At 46.9% G+C, this 19,899-nt stretch overlaps 1 protein-coding gene across 1 annotated transcript; it reads right to left on the bottom strand.

Annotated features, from left to right (window-relative positions):
* Window positions 1-17,147: 17,147 nt before the first annotated feature.
* Window positions 17,148-19,641, bottom strand: GJA3 (gap junction protein alpha 3). Its single transcript, XM_045567691.1, has one exon. It carries the CDS (start codon window positions 19,627-19,629, stop codon window positions 18,313-18,315), a length of 1,317 nt encoding a protein of 438 aa, XP_045423647.1. The 5' UTR covers window positions 19,630-19,641; the 3' UTR covers window positions 17,148-18,312.
* Window positions 19,642-19,899: the final 258 nt, after the last annotated feature.

Here is a 19,899-nt window from a genome sequence, read left to right as displayed (position 1 = left end):
CAGAGAACACCGCGCTTGCTTTGGCACGATGATTCGCAGTGATGAAAATAACAGAATGGCGGGTGGCGACCTGCACGGCACCGGAAGCGCTGTCACGTCGTAGACTGCGCTGCGGTTTGCAGCGTGCCCAGTGCGAAGCCGACAGCACCGCGCACCGCTGTGTCGCAACTACTCGACCTTGCTCTTGCCGCGAAATAGTTCTTAAAATTTCTCCAACCATTTAAAAACACATAAACCATTCTTAGTGTGCAGTGCAAAAACAGGCAGTGGGTAAGACTTGGCCTGCAGCCTGTAGCTTGTCAATCCCTGCATAAGTTGCTTGCCTTGCTTTCTACTTCAATTAAAAAAAATATATGCGATTTTAAAGCAATCAGAAATGACTTCCATTGATGCCACCATCACTTGTCCCCACCTAGGAGCAAATGCGTTATTCACATTGGCGTACACACAAGCTGCTGTTGAACTCATTGTCAAAAAACCCTCTTTTAACTCTACTTCCCTCCACCCCATTTTACTGCTTCTCTTTGTAGCAGATTTTCTCAAAATAGTTGTTTATCCTCATGGTCTCTGATTCGTCTTCTGTTCTCTTTAACTTCAAGGTTTTTGTCCCAATATCCCACTGCCTGCTCTCACCTTTGTCACCCGTGACTTGCATGTTGTCTAATCTAATGGGCAGTTCTTAGTCGTTACATTACTTAGCTGCATTTCAAACTGCAAATCACTACTTCTCTTTAAAACACTTATCAAAACTTAGCTTCCAGTATTATATATTCTCCTGATTTTTCTCCTACTTCACGTAACTCTGCTCAGTACTCTGCTGATCCCTTGCTCATCTCCTCACCTCTTCAAGTTTGGGTGCCCACAGCTCAGCTCTTGGGCCCCTTCTCTTTTATCTCAATCTTTTGGGGTTCCCATATGGTCTCAATGGCTCTAAATGCCATCAATACACTAAAAACTCCATTAAATATATGAAATTATCTATCTCCAACCCAGGGAATAAATGCATGAATGATCTTATTTTGTTCCAGTGTTTTACCTGTGTTAACTCAGTGACTACAACCACCGTATACACCAGGCATCAGAAACTTTTCTGTTGAGGGCTAGAGAGTAACTATTTTAGGCTTTATGGGCCTCCTAACATTTTGTTGCGTGTTCTTCTATGATTTTTTTACAACTATAAAAATGAAAAACCCATTCTTAGTGCACAAGCCCTACATAAACAGGCTGTGGGCTGGGTCTGCCCTGTGGGCTGTGGTGTGCTAACTCCCGCTGAAAGCTATTATAGGGTAGTTTATGATTATCCCTGTTTTACAGATGGATAAACTGAGGCACAAAGAGACTAAATAACTTGCCCAAGCCCACTAGCTAGCAAATGATGAAACTAGGGTTCCAGCAGGCAGCTGGGGCTCTGGAGTCTGGGTGTGTTATTACTACACTGCCTAGAAAGTTAAAACGTCTGTCTGTGGAAAGTAAAGCTAAACACAAGCTAGTGATTTGTGCTCCAGACCCCCCAAATTCTCAGGAATTGGAAGCATCAGAGACTCTGAAGACTGGGTATAGGAGATGGTTTAAAAGTCCATCAGAGTAATCATTAAGTGCTTTCCAAGATCCTCTCCCCAGCCTCTGCAACCCTTCCCCACACCCACGGAAGTTGAGGTTTAGTCTCAGGAGAGGGTACAGCAGAGAGGCCTGGGACTCGGAGACCAGGCGCGACTGAGGCAGGAGGGTTGTGGGCAAGTCCACAGCTAAGAGCCAGAGCCCCAGCTCTCGGCACCCAGGATGCTCCAGGCTGGTTTTCTAGCCCATCTGGCAGAAGATCTGGGGAGACAGACCAGCCCAGGACAGAAGGCAGCCACAGCTAAGCTGCTGACATCTCAACCTTGCACGGTGACCTCACAGAGAACCAACCCCAGCAGTCAGGAAACCCTCCTGTGGCCCACAGAGCTTCCCTTCAGGGGTTTTCTCACTCTTGAGTAAGAATGGACTAGACATTTGAGAACGCTCTCGGCATGAAAGACGAGGATCAAAACAAAGTAAAAGAAAAGTGAAAGTGGAAGGAAGAGCTACAATGTAGACAGCAAAGGAAATTTTTTAAAATTACAGATAATTAGAGATTTAAAAAGAAACATCAAGGAAACAAGAATCAGAAGTTATGAAAAAGGAATATTAAGAAAGACTTGGAAAAATTCTAAATATGATAGCAGAGATAAAATGTTCAGTAAAAAGATTGGATGACAAGGTTAAGAAAATCTTACATAAAGTAGAGCAAAAATATGAAAAAGGGCAAAGTATGAAAGAGAAAAAAACCTATAGATTTAACCCAGGAGGTCCACCATCAAACACCTGCAAGTTCCACAGCCTGGGCAACATAGTAAGACTCTGTCTCTATGTCTCTATTAAAAAAGGGGGGGGGACGAGGAGGAGGAGTTTCCGAGAGAGAAAGAATAGAGAACGTGGAGGGGAGGAAAATGGCAAAGAAATAACACAGGTGAAGTTCCCAGAATGGGAGAACAGGATTATGCAGATTGGAAGGGCATGGGGTGCCCAGGGTAATCAATTTAGAAAGACTCAGTCCAGGATATATCATTGTGAAGTTTAAAAAATCTGGATGTGAAGAAAAGACCCTAACAGTTCCATAGAGGAAGAAAACAAAATCCAAAAAACAGATCCCATACAGAAGATCAGGAATCAGAATATGATCTGGCTTTTAAACAGCAATGCTGAAGTTAGAAAGTGATGGTGCAATGCCTTTAGGTTCTGAGGGGAAATTATTTCCAGCCTAGAATTCTATATCTAGCCAAACTACCAGGTGGAGGAAGGGCATTTTCAGATATGCATATTCTCAGAAGGTTCGCCTCTGAGAAGCCTATGTCAAGAAGTGGCTCTATTCCACCAACATGAGATCATGAAAGAGGAAAGAGGAGGACACGGGTCCAGGCAATAGCATTCTAGCCCAGGTGAGAGGCGCTGAAGGTGCGAGGGGCTTCAGGACACCTGTGTGATGTGACCAGGGCAGCAATATCATTGTCACTTGGCTGGAAAGTCACCCTTCCACCTTTCCTTGTGGTGCTGGAGCTGGACCCTACAAACATTTCTCCCTTGCTGACTGTCAGTGTCAAGCATCATCATAGAAGGCACGTGAGGACATTGCAAGAGGAAGGGCCTTCTCGTGGGTTTCAGGCTTATTTTTCTTGTTTTCCTGGTGAGGCTGCCAGCAGGACCCCAGCGGGCAGTTTCCCGGTGACTTTCACCCACAGCTCAGCCTCAGCTCCTCAAGCTCATTGGCTTTTCCACCACCTTGAAGGCCACAGCCACGGCCTCTCGCCCTGCCCTGCCTTGGGTACGCGCTGCTGCTCCCGACAACTGCTATTCCTGCATTCTTTAGAGTTCTCTTTATTCATCTTAGTAGTTAATTCCCTAATTACTAGTTAGGAATTCTTTATGTTAGATTTCCTCTGTTCATATCACTGGTGTGGTTTCTGTCTCCTGCCTGGACCCCGACTGACACGCACAGCGCTGTAAACACAGAAACGTTAGTGCGTGCAAATGAGTCGTGCGGTCGCACTGGGACCACAGCAGAGGGAGATATGTGTGCGTGGATGTGGCGGGGTGGCCCTGTGGAGGAGACCAGCTCTTCTGTGGTGAGAAGTCACTAGATTACATGAAAAAGTTGAAAACCCTAGAAAGTGTACACAAGTATGTTTAGAAGCCCGGCTGTCATGACCAGAAGAAAGAGCCGAATGATATGGAAGTTACTGCGAGAGGCGTCGGCAGTGGGCGGAGAACTGCTAGTTTTTGTTACATGCCTTGTGAAACTGCCACAGCCCCCGTCCTGGGGGTGCGTTCCCAGACCGCAGCCGATGCCCGAAACCTGCGTGTGTCCACACTGTGCTTTCCCACCTGTAAGCAGGTGGCGTGTGCAGCGTGGGTGGCTGGGCAGGGGGTGATTCACGTCCAGGCTGAGGCGAGCGGATGACGAGAGACTTCATCATGCCACTCAAACTGCGTGCAATTTAAAACTTATGAATTGTTTATTTCTGGAATTTTCCATTTAATAGTTTTAGACTGCATAAAGTGAAACTGAGGATAAGGAGGGGCTTTACTTACTTTATTTTTAAATTGTTTAAATGTACTATTTTAAATTTTTTAATTTATTCATGATATCCAAAATGTGGAAACAGCCCAAATGTCCATCAACAGATGAATGGATGAGCAAAATGTGGGACAGACGTGCCATGGAACACTATTCAGCCTCAAAGAGGGAAGGGATCCTCACACACGCTACAGCATGGACGAACCTTGGAAACACTACGCTAAGTGAGGTAAATCAGTCACAAAAAGACAAATATTGTATAATTGCACTTATGTGAGGTACCTAGAGTGGGCGAATTCATAGAGACAGGAACTAGAGTTGCTGTCAGGGGCTGGACAAGGGGAACAGGGAATCACTGTTTAATGGGACAGAGTTTCTGTTTAGGAAGATGAAAAAGTTCTAGACTAGGTGGATGATGGGGATGGTTGCAAAACAATGTGAATGTATTTAACACCACTGAGCTGTACATTTAAAAATGGTTTAATGGTAAATTTAACATTATGTTTATTCTGCCACAATAAGAAAAGTTAAATTTAATAAAATTGGTGCATTCAAAATATGGGTCTCTGCTAGAAAGAACGTTCATTCATGCTTGATGACTCGCAATATTATCATCTGTGAGTAAATTGAGAAAGATGTTTGGGGTATTTCATTTTATTTATTATTTACCATGCCAAAGTTATCTCTCCTCTGTCTTACATATTAAATAGCCACACTTTGCTTCCTTTATTTCAAACATATTTACACCAGAATAAAACACATCAACATCAAAGAGCAATTTCTTTATTCTCATTGCTTTTTTTTTTTTTTTTTTTGACAGAGCCTTGCTCTGTGCCCTGGGTAAAATGCAGTGGCATTATCATAGCTCACTGCAACCTCAGACTCCTGGGCACAAGTGATCCTCTTTCTTCAGTCTTCTGAGGAGCTGGGACTACAGGTGCACGCCACGATGCCTGGCTAATTTCTCTATTTTTAGTAGAAATGAGGTCTCACTCTTGCTTAGGCCGGACTCAAACTCCTGACCTCAAGCGATCCTCCCACCTCGGCCTCCCAGAGTGTTGGGATTACAGGCGTGAGCCACTGTGCCTGGCCAAAGAGCAACTTTGGATAAGACATTTCATGACTTGCTGAGGGGAAATGTTAGACCCCATTCAGGGAGGATTTGAGGATCTAATATGTATCATGGCTGCTAGGCACATGGTAAGAAAAGATGAATAATATTTTCTCAAAATATCCCCTTCAATTTAATAGGAGAGACAGACAGACAGGAAGGGCCTGCATAGTAATGTGATCTGAGGTGAGCACGCGGTGGGCAGGGGACACGGGTGGCCCAGGAGGGCGCTGTCTGGTCAGTGTGTAGGAAGGAGCTTGGGGACAGCACCATGGAGTTCTGGGACTGGGTCTTCACAGGCAAGTGAGAGTTTGTCACGTGGCCACAGGTACGAAGGGGAAGCCCAGCATCTTTTGAGCACCTGTGCATGTTCCTGCTTCCGAATCTGCTGTTACTGCAGATCAATTTCCAACCTGCGTGGTTTAAGGAGGCCGGGTTAAGTGCTCGCTCAGGCTCAGCCTCCTGCTGCAGGCTGGAGACAGCACCCGGCGTCTCGTTCTCTGCAAAGTGAACTCGTCAGCAGAGACTCACCCGAGAGGGACCAGGTGTCCAAACAGGTGCAAGAGACAGTGTGTGTCAGGGGATGTTGGGAAAGTGTCTTTGTTCTGTGTTGCTATAACAGAATATCACAGACTGGGTGGTTTATAAATTAAGGAAATTTCTCTCTTACAGTTCTGGAGGCTGGGAAGTCCAAGACCAAGCTGCGGCAGGTGGGAGGGCAAGAGAGCAGAGCAAGAGCAAGAGGGGGCCAAACTCACTCTTGCAACAAACCCACTCCCACGTGACACTATGCGTCCTGAGCCGGGGGCAAGAACCAAGGATTGCAGAGGAATTACCTGTTATCTCTCGAGCCCACCTGGCTCTACCTGGGCTTACTCCTTTGGTAGGAAAACAGTGCTGGACTTGAGCTGGTAAGTCCAGCAGCTTCCCATCCTACTGGATGCATCTGTCGGTGTCACTTACAGCTGCTCTGCCCAGCGCGGGAAAGGAGAGGATTCTGTCTGTGGCAGAGTGGGACGGAGCCCTCCGTGTGAGCGAGGGTGCCAGCCAGGGGCAGGGAGGGGACAGACCGAGAGAGAGAACTGGGTTTATTTCATAACTGAAATCTCAGCTCTGTGGTAAATCCTAGAAGCCCTAAAAACCTAGGTGGGTTTTTTCCCCCTTCATTTTGTTTTTATTATAGCGTTTTTGCCTAATTTACAGCAAGCAGAAAATAAGAGTCACATCTCTGAGTTTTTGATTATCAATGTGTAGTACCTAGGTGGGTTTTCAATCAAAGAATTTGCTTTAAAGAACCAAGCCTTCTGAAATAAGAGGTAACGGTTTAAATCCTCATTCTTCTTTCTCCTTCTCCCTGCCCCAGTCTGATGATGTGGCCCAGAAGCTTCTGCGTCCTATTGTGCGAACGTCTGGACGGTCATGTGGCCGAGGTTTCAGGCAGTGAGCAGCAGAGAACTGCAGCCGCAGGCCGACGCTGTCATCAAAGGCTGGTGGAAACATTCTGGTGAAACGCGCGAAATTAGAGACATGAAGCAAAAAAGATATTGAAGACTTTTGAGTCAGAGATAGTAGAAAGTGGTTAATTAGTTTTGGGGACTAGGATTTCTAAATAACAGCTTTCTGGACAATTCACATTCTTATCAGTAAAATATCCTGCTTTAGATCTAAACATTTTCCAAGACATTATATTTTGTAAAAGCAATAAAGAATATATGACTATAACCATAAAGGGGAAACATTTTAATACAGCAAATATATCTGAAATTCTACCCCCTTAGCACATTACTATTCCTCCGTCTGGTCCTTACCCGTATGTCCATATTATTTTATGTAACTATAATCATCCATATATTCCACCTTTGCCCTGGCATGTTGTGCTTTTATATAGTTCACCTGAGGAGTGTTGATTATATAAAATATTTCTGCAGTTTACTATGACACCTTAAAAAAATTTTTTTAAAGCATAAAGTCATTGGGAAGGGGCTGCCATACTGTTCTTCTCTTTATTGTTAAGATTAATTTGACATTTATTAAGAACCACCAATGAAATACATGTCTATACTCGTCTGTGGAATGGGTTAAAAGCTACAAAAAACCAACCCCCAAACAACAGGGTTTTGTGGATCTTTTCTCCAGTAATGGGGAAAACAATATTTCTCTTTAATTCATACTTATTCATCAGATCAAATATTAATTGGACGCCTACCGTGAGTGGGCAGGGTGTGTGCAGGAACACCAGGGCCCGCCCTCAGGAGCTCACCTACCGGGAACGCACCTGCCCCGGGAGGGACACTAAGCTACGCAGCGTAGGGGGGACAAAGAATTGAGTTTGGCCACAGTGATTTGGGAGATACCATGGAGGGATTGTTGGAACGGATAAGGAAAAACACAGAGAAGACGTTCAATTATCAGGATCAACAAAAGCGAAGTCACTGAAGAAGGGACCGGTCAGGCCAAGGAGAAGGACAGTGAGCAGTCCCCGCTGGCTGAAGGTTGGAGTGGCAGCTTGGGGACACGGTACAGGCCCGCAGCGTGGAGCCCCGCGCGGAGGGCCTAGAAACTACTTAAACGGGAACTCAGAGATGGCTTCTAAACAGGTGAGTGACTTCAAAACGGGCTTCAAGACGTGAATCTGAGCAGTCTTGTTCAAGAGCGGCGGAGGGCGGGCGGAGGGCGAAAAGGGTAAGGGGCGAAACTGAAGGTCAGCTTCCTTGCCGGGCGCGGCTGTCTGCTCCGGGCCCAGCCACCACCCCTCCTGGGCAACACGTGCCCCAGGGGTAACACATGGAAGGCATCTCCGAGTTGGAAGGGGACTCAGCGGTAATTGCTGGGTTATAAACAGGCACGAGCCCGGCTACTGCCTGGGCCAAGCCTGCCCTGCCCTTTTTGGGTACAGATGTGCGGTGCCCGGCCACACCCATTTGTCTGCACATTAGGGATGGCTGCTTTCGTGTGACAGTGGCCGGATGGTGTAGCAGCATCAGAGACCGTTTGGCTCACAATATCCCAAATATTTACTATCCAGCCCTTCACAGAAAAGGTGTGTGGGCCCCGGGCCCTGCGCCCTGCGAGCACACGGGCTCTCCCGTTCAACACGGGCAAGTTGTGATGTTTTTAAACAGCACCAGGAATACTTTTTGGATGTCAGAGTTTTCCACCAAGTGGCTTTGGCTGGACTCCAGATGGTTTCTATTCAGTTAGCGGTCGAGCTGGCCGGGACGCAGGGTGTAAAAACAATTCTCAGACTCACTTTTGTTTGGGCTCAATCCCTGGGCCTTTCACCCGGCACAATGGAAGCGCTTCAGTCAGCAGGGTCGGGGAGGATGACCAGAGCGAGATGCGAAAACGCCATTATGGGCTGCGATTAGAGGCTGGGACGTGTGCTGAATTCCCTCTAGTCACGTGATATGAGCTAAGGCCACCATTTATCCTAAAACAAACTGCCCAGCTCGGGGAGGCACAGAATAGATGACAACTGCATTTTAAAATGTTTTGTTCAAGTAAACCAAGCACAGTCATTTTGGAAAACAGGGAAGCAAAGCTGAAAAATAGCTGAAAGGGTTTTCAAATTTTCATATTTTTGTGTGCCTGAGGGATTTTGGTTACTTTGGTTCTTAAGTGAGATGTGAACCAGGGCCTTTCACTAGTTTATAAGCATCAGGGGTCTTTTGTTTTCGGATAGATGCACAAATGAAAGTCAGTTAAGATTTGGGGAATAAATCCACCAACCTGTCATGAATTTATGCAAAAATATGAAAATTTGAAAACCTTTTCATGTTTTGGTGTTTGTACTTTCACCATAATGTGTCTTGATTTGTGGGTGTGTGTGTGTGTGTGTGTGTATGTGTTTGCTTTTAACTTGGAATTTATTAGACTTTTGAATCTATGGATTGGATCTTTCATTAATCCTGGAAAATTCTCTGCTGCAGTCTTTCCAAATATTGTCCAGAGAGGGGATTTCCTTCTCGGTCTCCTTTCATTCTAATATATCGATGAGACATATACAAGACCCTCTCTCTCCATTCTTTATGTTTCTGAGCCACTTTTTCACACTTTGCATTTCTTTGACTCTCCATGCTGCATTCTGGATGATTTTTCAGTTCACCAATTATTTCTTCAGCTGTGTGTTAAATCCATCTATTGAGTTTTTAATTTTAATTATTCTTTTTTAATTTCTAGAACTTAATTTTGGCCATTACTTATCATTTTTTGTGCTCTGCACATATTTCTAATCTTGTCTTTTAGTCTTTTAAACTTTTACATTCTGTGTCTGATAGTTCTAAAATCTGATGTCTTTGTAGGTCTATTTCTACTGTCTCTTGTTCCTGTTTACTATTTTCCATGGGGCCTCATTTCTTTGTGCATGTAGTAATTTTTTTTCTGTGAGCTGTGTAAGGGTAAATAAAAATGAATTTTCCTTGCTGCTGAAAGAGAAAGAGACCATTACTTCTTTAATAACTGCTTGCTGGAGAATCATGTGTGAGCTTCTTTGAGACGAAGGATGAAGATGATTCCTTCCGAGGGGACTTGCAGGTGCCTCTCCCAGTTTGGAAACAACGTGAACCCAACTCTCAGCCTGAAAGAATTTTGTCCAACTAGTTATGTGCATTCAGGATGCAAATACGCACGAGAACTAGCTTATGGTGCCAAGGTATCTGGGGCAGGACGACCCCTTTCCGCTTAGCACCAAGGATTAGAATGGGCAAAGCCTCTTGCAGTCTCAGGAGGGAGTTTTCTAATTCTCTTTTTCTTTCTCTAATCTTTAAGCTAGCGTGTAGTCCTTTCCACACCAGCTTTGGGTGCCTACTAGACTCCAGGGATGATCCCTGGGCTTCACTCTTGACCCCTTCACCCCAGTGCCCCATGAGGCCATGAAAACAAGCTCAGGTTCATCCTGACTCCTTTCTTTCTCTGCATTTTGCACAGAGAATATGACAGGAAATCCCAGTGGTTCTACCTTCCAGTTATATCCAGCACCTGACCACTTCACATCCCCTCAACTGTGACCTCCAGCCTGGGCGGCTGTGCCAGCCTCCCAGGTGGCCTTTGTGCTTCTGCCCTTGCCCTCCTGTGGCCTGTTCTCAGCACAGCAGCAAGAGCAGCCCTTTTGTAAGTCAAATAATATCACCTCTCTGCCCTGAACCCTGAGATGGTTCCTCATTGCACTTAGATCAAAAGCAAGGTTTTTACAGCAACCTGATACCAGGGCCTCCCTGTCACCTTCCCCTCCAGCCTCCTGAGCTGCTGCTGCCCCCTCGCCCATGAGCTCAACACCCAGCACCTCCCTGGGGCCTCCTTGGCCATACAGGTCTCACTGTGCACCCAGACACCTCACACCTTCAAGGCTTTGCTTGAATGTCACTTTTCCAGTGAGGCCTACCCTGTCAGGGTCTTATTTTCAATAAAAATATTTATCTTCACATTTATTTGTTCACCAAGAATTAGGCAGCTCCAAGAAATGCCAAGGGTGGAGGTGCCCCAGCCGCTGGTAGAGATGCATGAGCAGGTCCATCCAACTGCGTATTTGGGAAAATAAAAACTTCATTAAAAAAGAAAGAATTAGGCAGCTCTAACAGAAACTCACTTACTCTGCTAGTGGGGGTGTACAATGGTGCGTACACCCACTCTGGCAAGCAGCTTATAGTTTCTTTAATAAGTTAAATATGCACTCACCGTGCAGCCCAGCCGTTGCACTCTTAGAACCGACAATGTATGTCTCTGCAAAGATGTGTGCAAGTAACTTATACTCGTCCAGACTGGAAACCACTTGTGATGGTCAGTTTTATGTGTCAATGTGACTGGGCCATGGGGTGTCCAGATATTTGCTCAAACTGTATTCTGGGCGTGTCTGTGAAGGTGTTTCTGGATGAGATTAACACTTGAGTCACAGACTGAGTAAAGCAGGTGCCCTCCCTGACCCGGGTGGGCTCTGGCCGGTCACTTAAAAGCCTAAATAGAACAAAAAGGCTAACCTTCCTGACAGGAAGAGGAAATTCCTCCTGCTCGATGGCCTTGGAGCTGGGACATCAGTTTTTTCCTGATTTCAGACTCACACTGAAACATCAGCTCTCCTGCGTCTCAAGCCTCCTGGTCTTTGGACTGGAGCTACAGCTTCAGCTCTCCGGGTCTCCAGCTTGCCAGCTGCAGCTCTTGGGACTTCTCAGCTCCATAATGAGCCAGTTCCTTATAATAAATCTCCTTCCTTCTAACTATCTACCCACCCACCCACCCACATCCTGTTGGTTCTGTTTCTCTGAAGAACCCGACTAATGCAGTACTCAAAAGTTCATTAACAGGTGGATGGACCAACAGTGGAATTCTCAGCAATAAAGAGCAACAAACTACTGAAACCTGCAACAACAGAGATGAATCTTGAAAACATTCCGTTGGGTGAAAAAAGATAGACACAGAAGAGTTCATACAGTATAGCCCTATTTACAAAAACCCTAGAAAAGACCTATCTATAGTGTCAGAAAGCAGATCAGCGATTATCTGGGGCAGGTGAAGAAGAAGAACTGACCAGAAGGAGCACAGGGAACTTCTGGGAGGTTGAGAGTGTTCTTGATTATGGTGTTGACTACATACACCCTTGACATATGCATTTGGCAAAAGCCAAATTATAATCCAATAAAGTTGATAAAAAAAAAAAAAAAGAATTTTCCAGCCCTGGCAAGGGACTCAGCTTCTCTGAGCATCTCTGATAATCTAATCTGTGTCAGATGAAGTTCCAAGCGGAAGCCAAGGTTTCGTTCACTCATTCGATCACTATTAAGTGCCTACTGCATGCTGAGCTGTGGTCTAGGCAGGTTCAGTCCCAGCCTGTCTGGAGCATAGGCAGGCAAGGAGGTGTCCTCACTGGTCTCTTTCCACCTCTAGGCAGTAAGGCCAACAGTCCCCACCCTGCATGCCCCACCAACAGCTTACGGAACTGAGGTCTGGTGGGGCTGAGTGGCTCACTCCAAAGGTGAGTGTCGGGCCTTTTAGGGCAGGGCCAGGGAGGCAGCCACCTTCTGAGCCCAGGAACCCGCACAACTTCCTGAGATGGAACTGCTTTCTGAGGCCAGTGCAATTTCTTTTGAAAACTCCTTAGTAACTGCCTTTGGTATGGATTTTTGAAAAACAACAACAACAACAACAAAAAAACAACTATACACCTTTTTGTTTTTCTTAGTTAAAAGATAATGAGGCCAGGCAGGGTAGCACACAGCTGTAGTCCCTGCTGCTCAGGAGGCCAAGGCAGGAGGATTGCTTGAGCCCAGGAGTTCAAATCCAGCATGGGCAACACAGAGAGACCCTGTCTTTATTAAAAAAAAAAAAAAAAAATTGAAAAAAAGAAAAGGTAATAAAACTCATAAAATGGCTCAAAGCAGATTCCATATCAAGGCCAATAACGGTGTTTTGGGGTGAGCTCAGAGCTTGCCAAGCTGACGCAGGATAGCACTGGGGTGACTCTGGCCAAGTGTCCAGGATGGGGACAGCTGCAGATGCCTACCTTGGCCACCTGCCTTCTGAATCTGCCCCTTCGCCTCCTGCCCAACGGCCTGCTTTGCCTCCCTGGGGCATCTTAGAGTCAATAATGATGACAGAAAGAGGGCAGTCACGATGTAAACAAAGGAAAAAGAGAGGAGGCTTTGGGATGAAGAAATGTTCTTTCTGTCTCCTGCTCTGGGTGTGTTCGGATTCCTCAAGCTTTGTCAGTAGACACGGCACCATTTTATGTGTACATTTTAGTTCAATTTGAAGTGGATTTTTCGTGGGGGGGGGCTTTTGAATCTATATATTTTAAAATTCTAATTGTGGTAAAATATATATAGCATAAAATTTATCATTTTAACCATTTTTCTGTGCACAGTTCAGCGGCATTTGAGTACATTCACACTACTGTGCAGCCCACCCAGCTCCAGAACTTCTCCGGCTGCTGGAACTGAAATTCTGTCCCTGTTGCAGCCCCCTCCCGTCCCCCAGCCTCGGCGGCCTCCACGCCACTCTGTCCCCGCCAGTGACTGTCCTCCGTGCCTCCTGTAGGTGGATCATGCGGCATTTGAGACTTCGGTGACTGGCTTATTTCACTTAGCACAGTGTCCACAAAGCTCTTGTTTTTAAGGCTGCATAATATTCCATTGGGCGTGTAAAACTGTTTTCTTTTAAAATAAGGTAAAACACAAAAATGTGTAGAAAATCCTGGCCAGCCTGAGGATTGCTCCGTGCGTTCGGGCCGAGTGTGCGTTTATTGAGCGCAGCTACAGGCCGGGCCCCCGGGAAAGCGATTCACGTCCATCCTCGTCCGCTCCTTGAAACGACGAGAAAATTCACCTATAAAGTCAGAGTGTGGAAATAACTTTCCCAACGTCACAGGGCTGGAGAGGAGGGTGCAGGATTCAGCCCCAGGGCGCCGTGATGACCCCGGAGGCTCCTGCGGGACGCTGGGTCCCCGGCGACAGGAGAGGACACCTGCTAGCGGACGGACCGCCAGCCGTAGCCTGCAGGTGTGCGGGGCGCGGGGGCTCGCGCTGGCCACCCCGACCCGAGCCCAGACCCGGACCCGGCCTCCTCCCGCCGCTCGCCACCCTCGCCGTCGGGCCCTCCCGGGGGGCCCGGGTGCGCTCTGCACCCCTCGGCTCTGCTTACCCGTCCAGGGGTGCCGGGTCCCCGAGGGCCCCGCCAGGCTGGGACCTGGGCTACGGTCTGGCATTCCCCCGCACGGGGCAGAGTCTTATCTCCCCAAACTGTCCATCCCACAGGCGTTCGCACGTGTCGTCTGAAATCCGTGAAATTCCCAATTTGTGTTTGGTGGGGCCGCGGGTTGAACGTGGCACCTTCTGAGAGCCTTCGGAGCAGCCAGGCGGGTCCCCTCTGTGCTAGGCTGCGACCCCGGCATCAGCGCCCGCGTGCGTTTACGGAGCAGGGACCGCGTCAGCTGCAACTGCGTGGTCGTCGGGCACGTGGGACGCACCGCCGACGGCATGGCCGGGGACAGGCGCGCTGCAGGCTGTGCGCAATTCTAGGGGACAGCTCCCGAGCACCCGAACTCAGACCGCTAGCTCTCCAAGCCCCAGGAAATCGTGAGAGAACCATGGAGAAAGGGGGACTTAAGGCGACAGAAAGCTGAACTTTTACGAGATTGTTTCTTCAAGGGACATCGCCAGGGTCAGCGACGCTAGAACCCTTGGACGCCGCCGGTTTCAAGTGGACGGTCCGTGGAAAGACCCCACAGCCGCGGCAGGGATTTCTCCAGCTGCCCTCATTGTCCCTAATGTAATAAAACCTGCCATTTTGAAAACCTGCTCAGGGAGTCTGTCAATGAAAACAATTAACCAACTACAGAACTAGCAATTTAAATTTAAGGCCACTTTTTATTACTTATTTTAGAAAATACTTGTTTTCAGTTACAATGTAATCTGAGAAAGACAGTGTTATGGCACAAAAATTAAGTTTCAGTAAGAGTTTTGTAAATATATGAGCTAAGTTAATATTTACACACCAAACATCTTCAAATATAGTACTCTCTAGAAACAGTTCACTGCTTTTAGTGTTATTTAAATCCCTAACTGACCATAAAGAGTATTATGACATTCTGTAAGGTAAAGGGAAACAATCCTTTGGGCAGTAAGGAATCTTAGAGTGCATCAACTCAAGATTTGCAGGGTAATATAAAATTAGGATGAGAAATATATTCCCTGACTGTAAATGTACAATGTCCATATGTGATATTTAAGGGTTATTTAGAATATCCAAAACGTTCGGGCAGGGTGGGGGTGGTGGTAAGACTCTGTTGACCTTTACAAAAACCATTTACCCTCTTCAATCATGTAATACTCTCTACAAGTATTTATTTTGGTGGAGATCTATGAATTAACGTTACAGATATCAGAGAAAAAGTTTAAAAGAAAAAATTTCACAAAAGAGAACTTTATTCAGTAATACTAAAGAATTAAAGAAAGCATTAATAATAATTTTTAACAAGTCTCAACTGAAAAGAGACCTAAACCCTATTAGGTGATTTTTTTTTTGTAAAGTGATGCTTGAATTATATTCATAGTTATTATTCTAGGTATTCTTGAATAAGAATTCTACGATCTATCCGTTTACTTGTCCAGATCAGAGAAAGTCAGGCTCTACCAGATACATGGTGGCTTGCTCTGCCCCTTTCTCTCCCCTTTTCTTTTTGTTTTAAATTGAAGGATGTTTTTGTGTGTCAATTTAATTTAAAAAAAAAACAAGAACAACTCAGTGAAATAAGGTTTAAAAAGGAGAAGAAAGTGATAACATAAGAATGTTTTAGAATTTAAAAAAATGTATTTTGGTACTATGACTATAGTGATGTTTAACATTTTATAAAAACAGGGATATAATAAGTAATTGTATACCACAGATGAAAAATCATGTGTGTAAATATAACAGGTATTATGTTTGAGTTTTAAAATTGGCTTAGGGATTTAAAAATTTTTTCTATTACATCAAGAGAAAAATAGTTTTAGTGCAATTTCCAAATAATTAACAGGATAGGAAAAATATATCTGGAATCTTGCCCATAGGGAGAAGCAATTTCTATTTTTATTGCACATTTCATTGCTTAAAATGACTACTTAAATAAGAACACTTGTACATTGCCCATGAGGGAGAAGGACTTAGCCTTCAGGATCATGAATACCTCAAATAGCAACATGATGCAAGGCATGCTTTCATTTGTTAGATGAATTGAAATCAGTACACTAACCTGAAAAAAATACCACAGACATTGTTCTACTGCAAAATCTCACTTCTTTATATAATATTAGTGATTTTCAAGTAGATGAATCTAATCTTACACTCCTACCCATTCACTAAATGGGCCAGACCATAATCAATCATATATTACTAGCATTTCCATACACATATTGTGAATAAATTCAATTGTAAAATGTAAAACCTAAATATGATTATAGTTCTCACTCTCTCCAACCCCAATCAAAATCAAATTGTGGATAAACAAGAAGCTCATTATTATTATTAACATTTATTATGGTAGAACTTAAAGAATCAAATAAGTATTCACATCCACTCTGTGAGCTGTCCTTGTGCTCTCTGATGGCTGCTATTGCAGTTTCCAAAATGGCTAAAGATTTTATCAGAATGCTTTCGCACTAGGATTTTCTAGCACCCTTCTTCTCACTCAGGAGAACTAAGTCCTGCTGCCCTAAGCCTAAGGCATCCACTGCATGTGATGAGTTCACTTTGGAGAGAAGCTATGCGTCTAGAGTGGCCCTAGTTAGGCACTAGCCAGGGGAGAAGTGAGAAAAGAGTCACTCAAACAATTTTCCAAAGGGCTTAATTCTCTCTCTTTCTCAATCTGCTTGAGAAAGACTTCAAGGATATGTATGGAAAGCTAGCATTTCTATTGTTCAGTGCATCTTACTGCAAGCAGAATGCACTAATAGACTACTTATGTTTGACGGACATGAAATACTAGCAGCACACAGAAATCTGAGAATTGGAAATAGCATTGTTTTAATCAGATTGTTAGTGGAGCACCATTTAGAATATAAAACAGAAAGTATGTTGTGGAGTGTGGCCCCAAATGAATCATCCAGAAATGAAAGTAACTGATAAAAAGAAATAAATTGGAAAGTGTATGCTCTTTAGCTGAATAAGGGCTAACGGTACTCAGTGGAAGTTGGAGGTGAAAAGTTTGAGTAGAAACAGGCTCAACATTACCATTGTTCATGGTTTTATAAACAAATACTGACCGAGATGCTATGGCAGTGTGTGCTGTACAAAAAATTCTGCCACTGGAGCCACGCCCCCACACAGAAATAGCCTCCCTGCCCCGACGGCTCTCCGGTGGATGGAGAACAGGGCGTACACCCTGCATTGGCACATGCCTACCCCAGGCAGGAAAACCCAGACACTTTTATTTACACTTTAGAAAGCAAACAGGCTGCCCACAAAGAATGGTTAGGAAACTTGAAGTGTTTTATTCCGTACTGTCTTTAAAAAAAAAAAAAAACAACACACGCGTAGATTGTCATTGATTCATCTGTATAAATAGTTTTCCTGGCAACATAGTTAACTTTTAACTTCCCATTCAAAAACTTCACAACTTCAGGTATTTGAAATGAACTTAAAATTTCCCCCTGCTTTTATTTTATATAGTACATTCTCATCGTGATTAGCTGACTCATAAAGTGGAAGAATTTTGTTTTAAAAGAAAGTTTAAAATCTTTACTAATATGTATTCAGACAAATTAGCATACTCTTGGTCAGTACCCATTTTAACAGTACTGTTTCTTTTTCATTTTTCCTGAAAGTGGGAGAAAACAGACCTATCTGTATCATTCAGATCAAAGCACAAAGTATCATTTTAAAAATAAATACCTAAGGCATACCTGACACACTTTTATGTCAATTTCCTCAGCAGTTTAAAAAGGATCTCAAATGTCCCTGCATCCCCACCTGCCTCCTACCAGCAACCTCTGTGGCCCTTGCCCATAGAATCTGCCTCTGGAGGGTAAATGCTCTTTGTCACTTGTCATGAAGCCTGTAGTTTGATATCCTGGGCTTCACATGCAATTTCAGAAACCCAAATGACACTAGATAGACTTGCTCTAAATCTTTTTTTAGTGCAGTTTGGCAAATAGCCCAAATGAAATTCAACTCTAAGTTAAAAGTATCAAACAGAGATAGAGCTAAGTGTGTCTAGGACTCTGGGCTGCCCAGAGGCTCTGGAGAGCTTAGGAATGGAAAACCTAATCGCCGGAGCTGGAGGGACTGCAGACACCTGCTGCTTTGCCACAACAGAACAGTTACCCACAGAGACCGCAGCCCGGGCCCAACAGCAGCCGGGCTTCTGGGCTGCAGGGCTGCCGTGAAGATCTTTAAAGGCCAACAACCTTTGTTCCCCTGTGTCCCCCCACCCCTCTATCTCAGAAACATTGGTGTCACCCCCACTATAACTCACAGTGTTAAAGAACAGCAAGCATTAAACACGGAAACCTGATCTCTTCTGCTCCATCGTCCGCCTCCTGGGCCTCCAGCGGTCACTTTCAGGCTCTACCTGCTGGTTTGAACTGCACTTTGGTTTTGGTTTCTAGAAACAAGAATATTATAAAGCTGTCTGGAGAGACCGCCACTAGATGGCCAAGTCGTCCGCTCTGGCCCGCCCGCTGCTGGCCTTGCTGGAGCGGCCGGGGTCTGCGGGATCTGCAGGGACCGCGGGCGGCGCGTGCATCTCGGCCGCCGAGGTCACCGCCTGCTCCTCCTCTTCGGGAGTCACGGCCAGGGCGCTCCCCTCCATGCTGCTCCCGCTGCCGTCCGCCAGCAGCAGGGGCGCCGCGCCCCCCGCCCCGCCCTCACCCTCCGCGTCCGCGTCTTCGGGCGGGAGCGGCGAGGGGCTGCTGCCCGCGGGGCTGGGCGCGGCGGGCGAGGCCTTCCGCGCCGGGGCCTGCTGCTCGGCCGCCTGGTTGGCCCAGTTCTCGGTCATCAGCAGGTGGTGGCGGCCGTTGTAGAGTTTGGCGGCGTGGCCCTTCCCGGGCGCCTCGGACAGGGCTACCGCTTTGAAGTCCGCCGGCGGCGGCGGGGCGCCGGGGTAGCCCGCGGGCCCGGCCTGCGCCAGGGGCGAGGCGGAGCGCGTGTAGTGGGGCGGGAACCCGACGGCGACCGCGGCCGGGCCCGAGGCGGCGGGGAGCGCGAGGGGCTCCGCGGCCACCACCCCGGCCTCCACGGGGTCCACGCCCAGGCGGTTGGTCATCCCCTGCTTAAGCTTCTTCCAGCCCAGGTGGTAGATCTCCAGCATGTTGAGCAAGAGGGACGCGCAGGCCACCACGAGCATGAAGATGATGAAGATGGTCTTCTCCGTGGGCCGGGAGATGAAGCAGTCCACCGTGTTGGGGCAGGGCCAGCGGTCGCAGCGGTACAGCGGCTTCAGCTCGAAGCCGTACAGGAAGTACTGGCCGGCGATGAAGCCCACCTCGAACAGCGTCTTGAAGATGATGTTGAAGACGTAGGTCCGCAGCAGGGCCCCGGCGATGCGCACCTTGCCGCGGTCGTCCCGCGCCGGGGGCTTGTCCTTGGGGCTGGCCGCGCCCTGCTGCAGGCCGTTGCCCTTCGGCAGCGCCTCCTCCCTCTCTTTCTTCTTCTCCTCCATGCGCACGATGTGCAGCACGTGGCCCAGGTAGATGAGCGTGGGCGTGGACACGAAGATGATCTGCAGCGCCCAGAAGCGGATGTGGGAGATGGGGAAGGCCCTGTCGTAGCAGACGTTCTCGCAGCCGGGCTGCTGGGTGTTGCAGACGAAGTCCGACTGCTCGTCGCCCCACACCTCCTCGGCCGCGGCGCCCAGCACCAGGATGCGGAAGATGAACAGAACGGTGAGCCAGACCTTGCCGATGACCGTGGAGTGCTCCTGCGCATTCTCCAGTAGTCGCCCCAGAAAGCTCCAGTCGCCCATTGCTCCCGATTCCTAACCTGGAAGGGGAACACGCTCGTTAATACGCAGGCTGGACAGGTGGGTTGCAGAGTCCCCACCCAAGGGACAGGCCATTGTCACGGATGGCGCCAGAACGTCGTTCTCTGGGCGGCTGTGCTCCCGCTTCCAAACGCGGGCGGCCTCAGCAGCTCCCCGCAGGAATGTGTGTGCATTGGACATCTCCTCATTATCCGGCGAGCAGGGTGATACATGTCTGTGGCACCAGCACGCTACTGAGCTGCTCCTACACTA

The sequence above is a fragment of the Lemur catta genome, chromosome 13, assembly GCF_020740605.2.
Source record: "Lemur catta isolate mLemCat1 chromosome 13, mLemCat1.pri, whole genome shotgun sequence".
NCBI lineage: Eukaryota > Metazoa > Chordata > Mammalia > Primates > Lemuridae > Lemur > Lemur catta.
Note: the sequence above shows the minus strand (reverse complement) of the source record. Positions and strands in the feature narration are given on the sequence as shown.

What these genes read in the sequence shown, in the direction of transcription:
- GJA3 (XM_045567691.1), bottom strand. Translation starts at nt 19,629, where the DNA reads ATGGGCGACTGGAGCTTTCTGGGGCGACTACTGGAGAATGCGCAGGAG.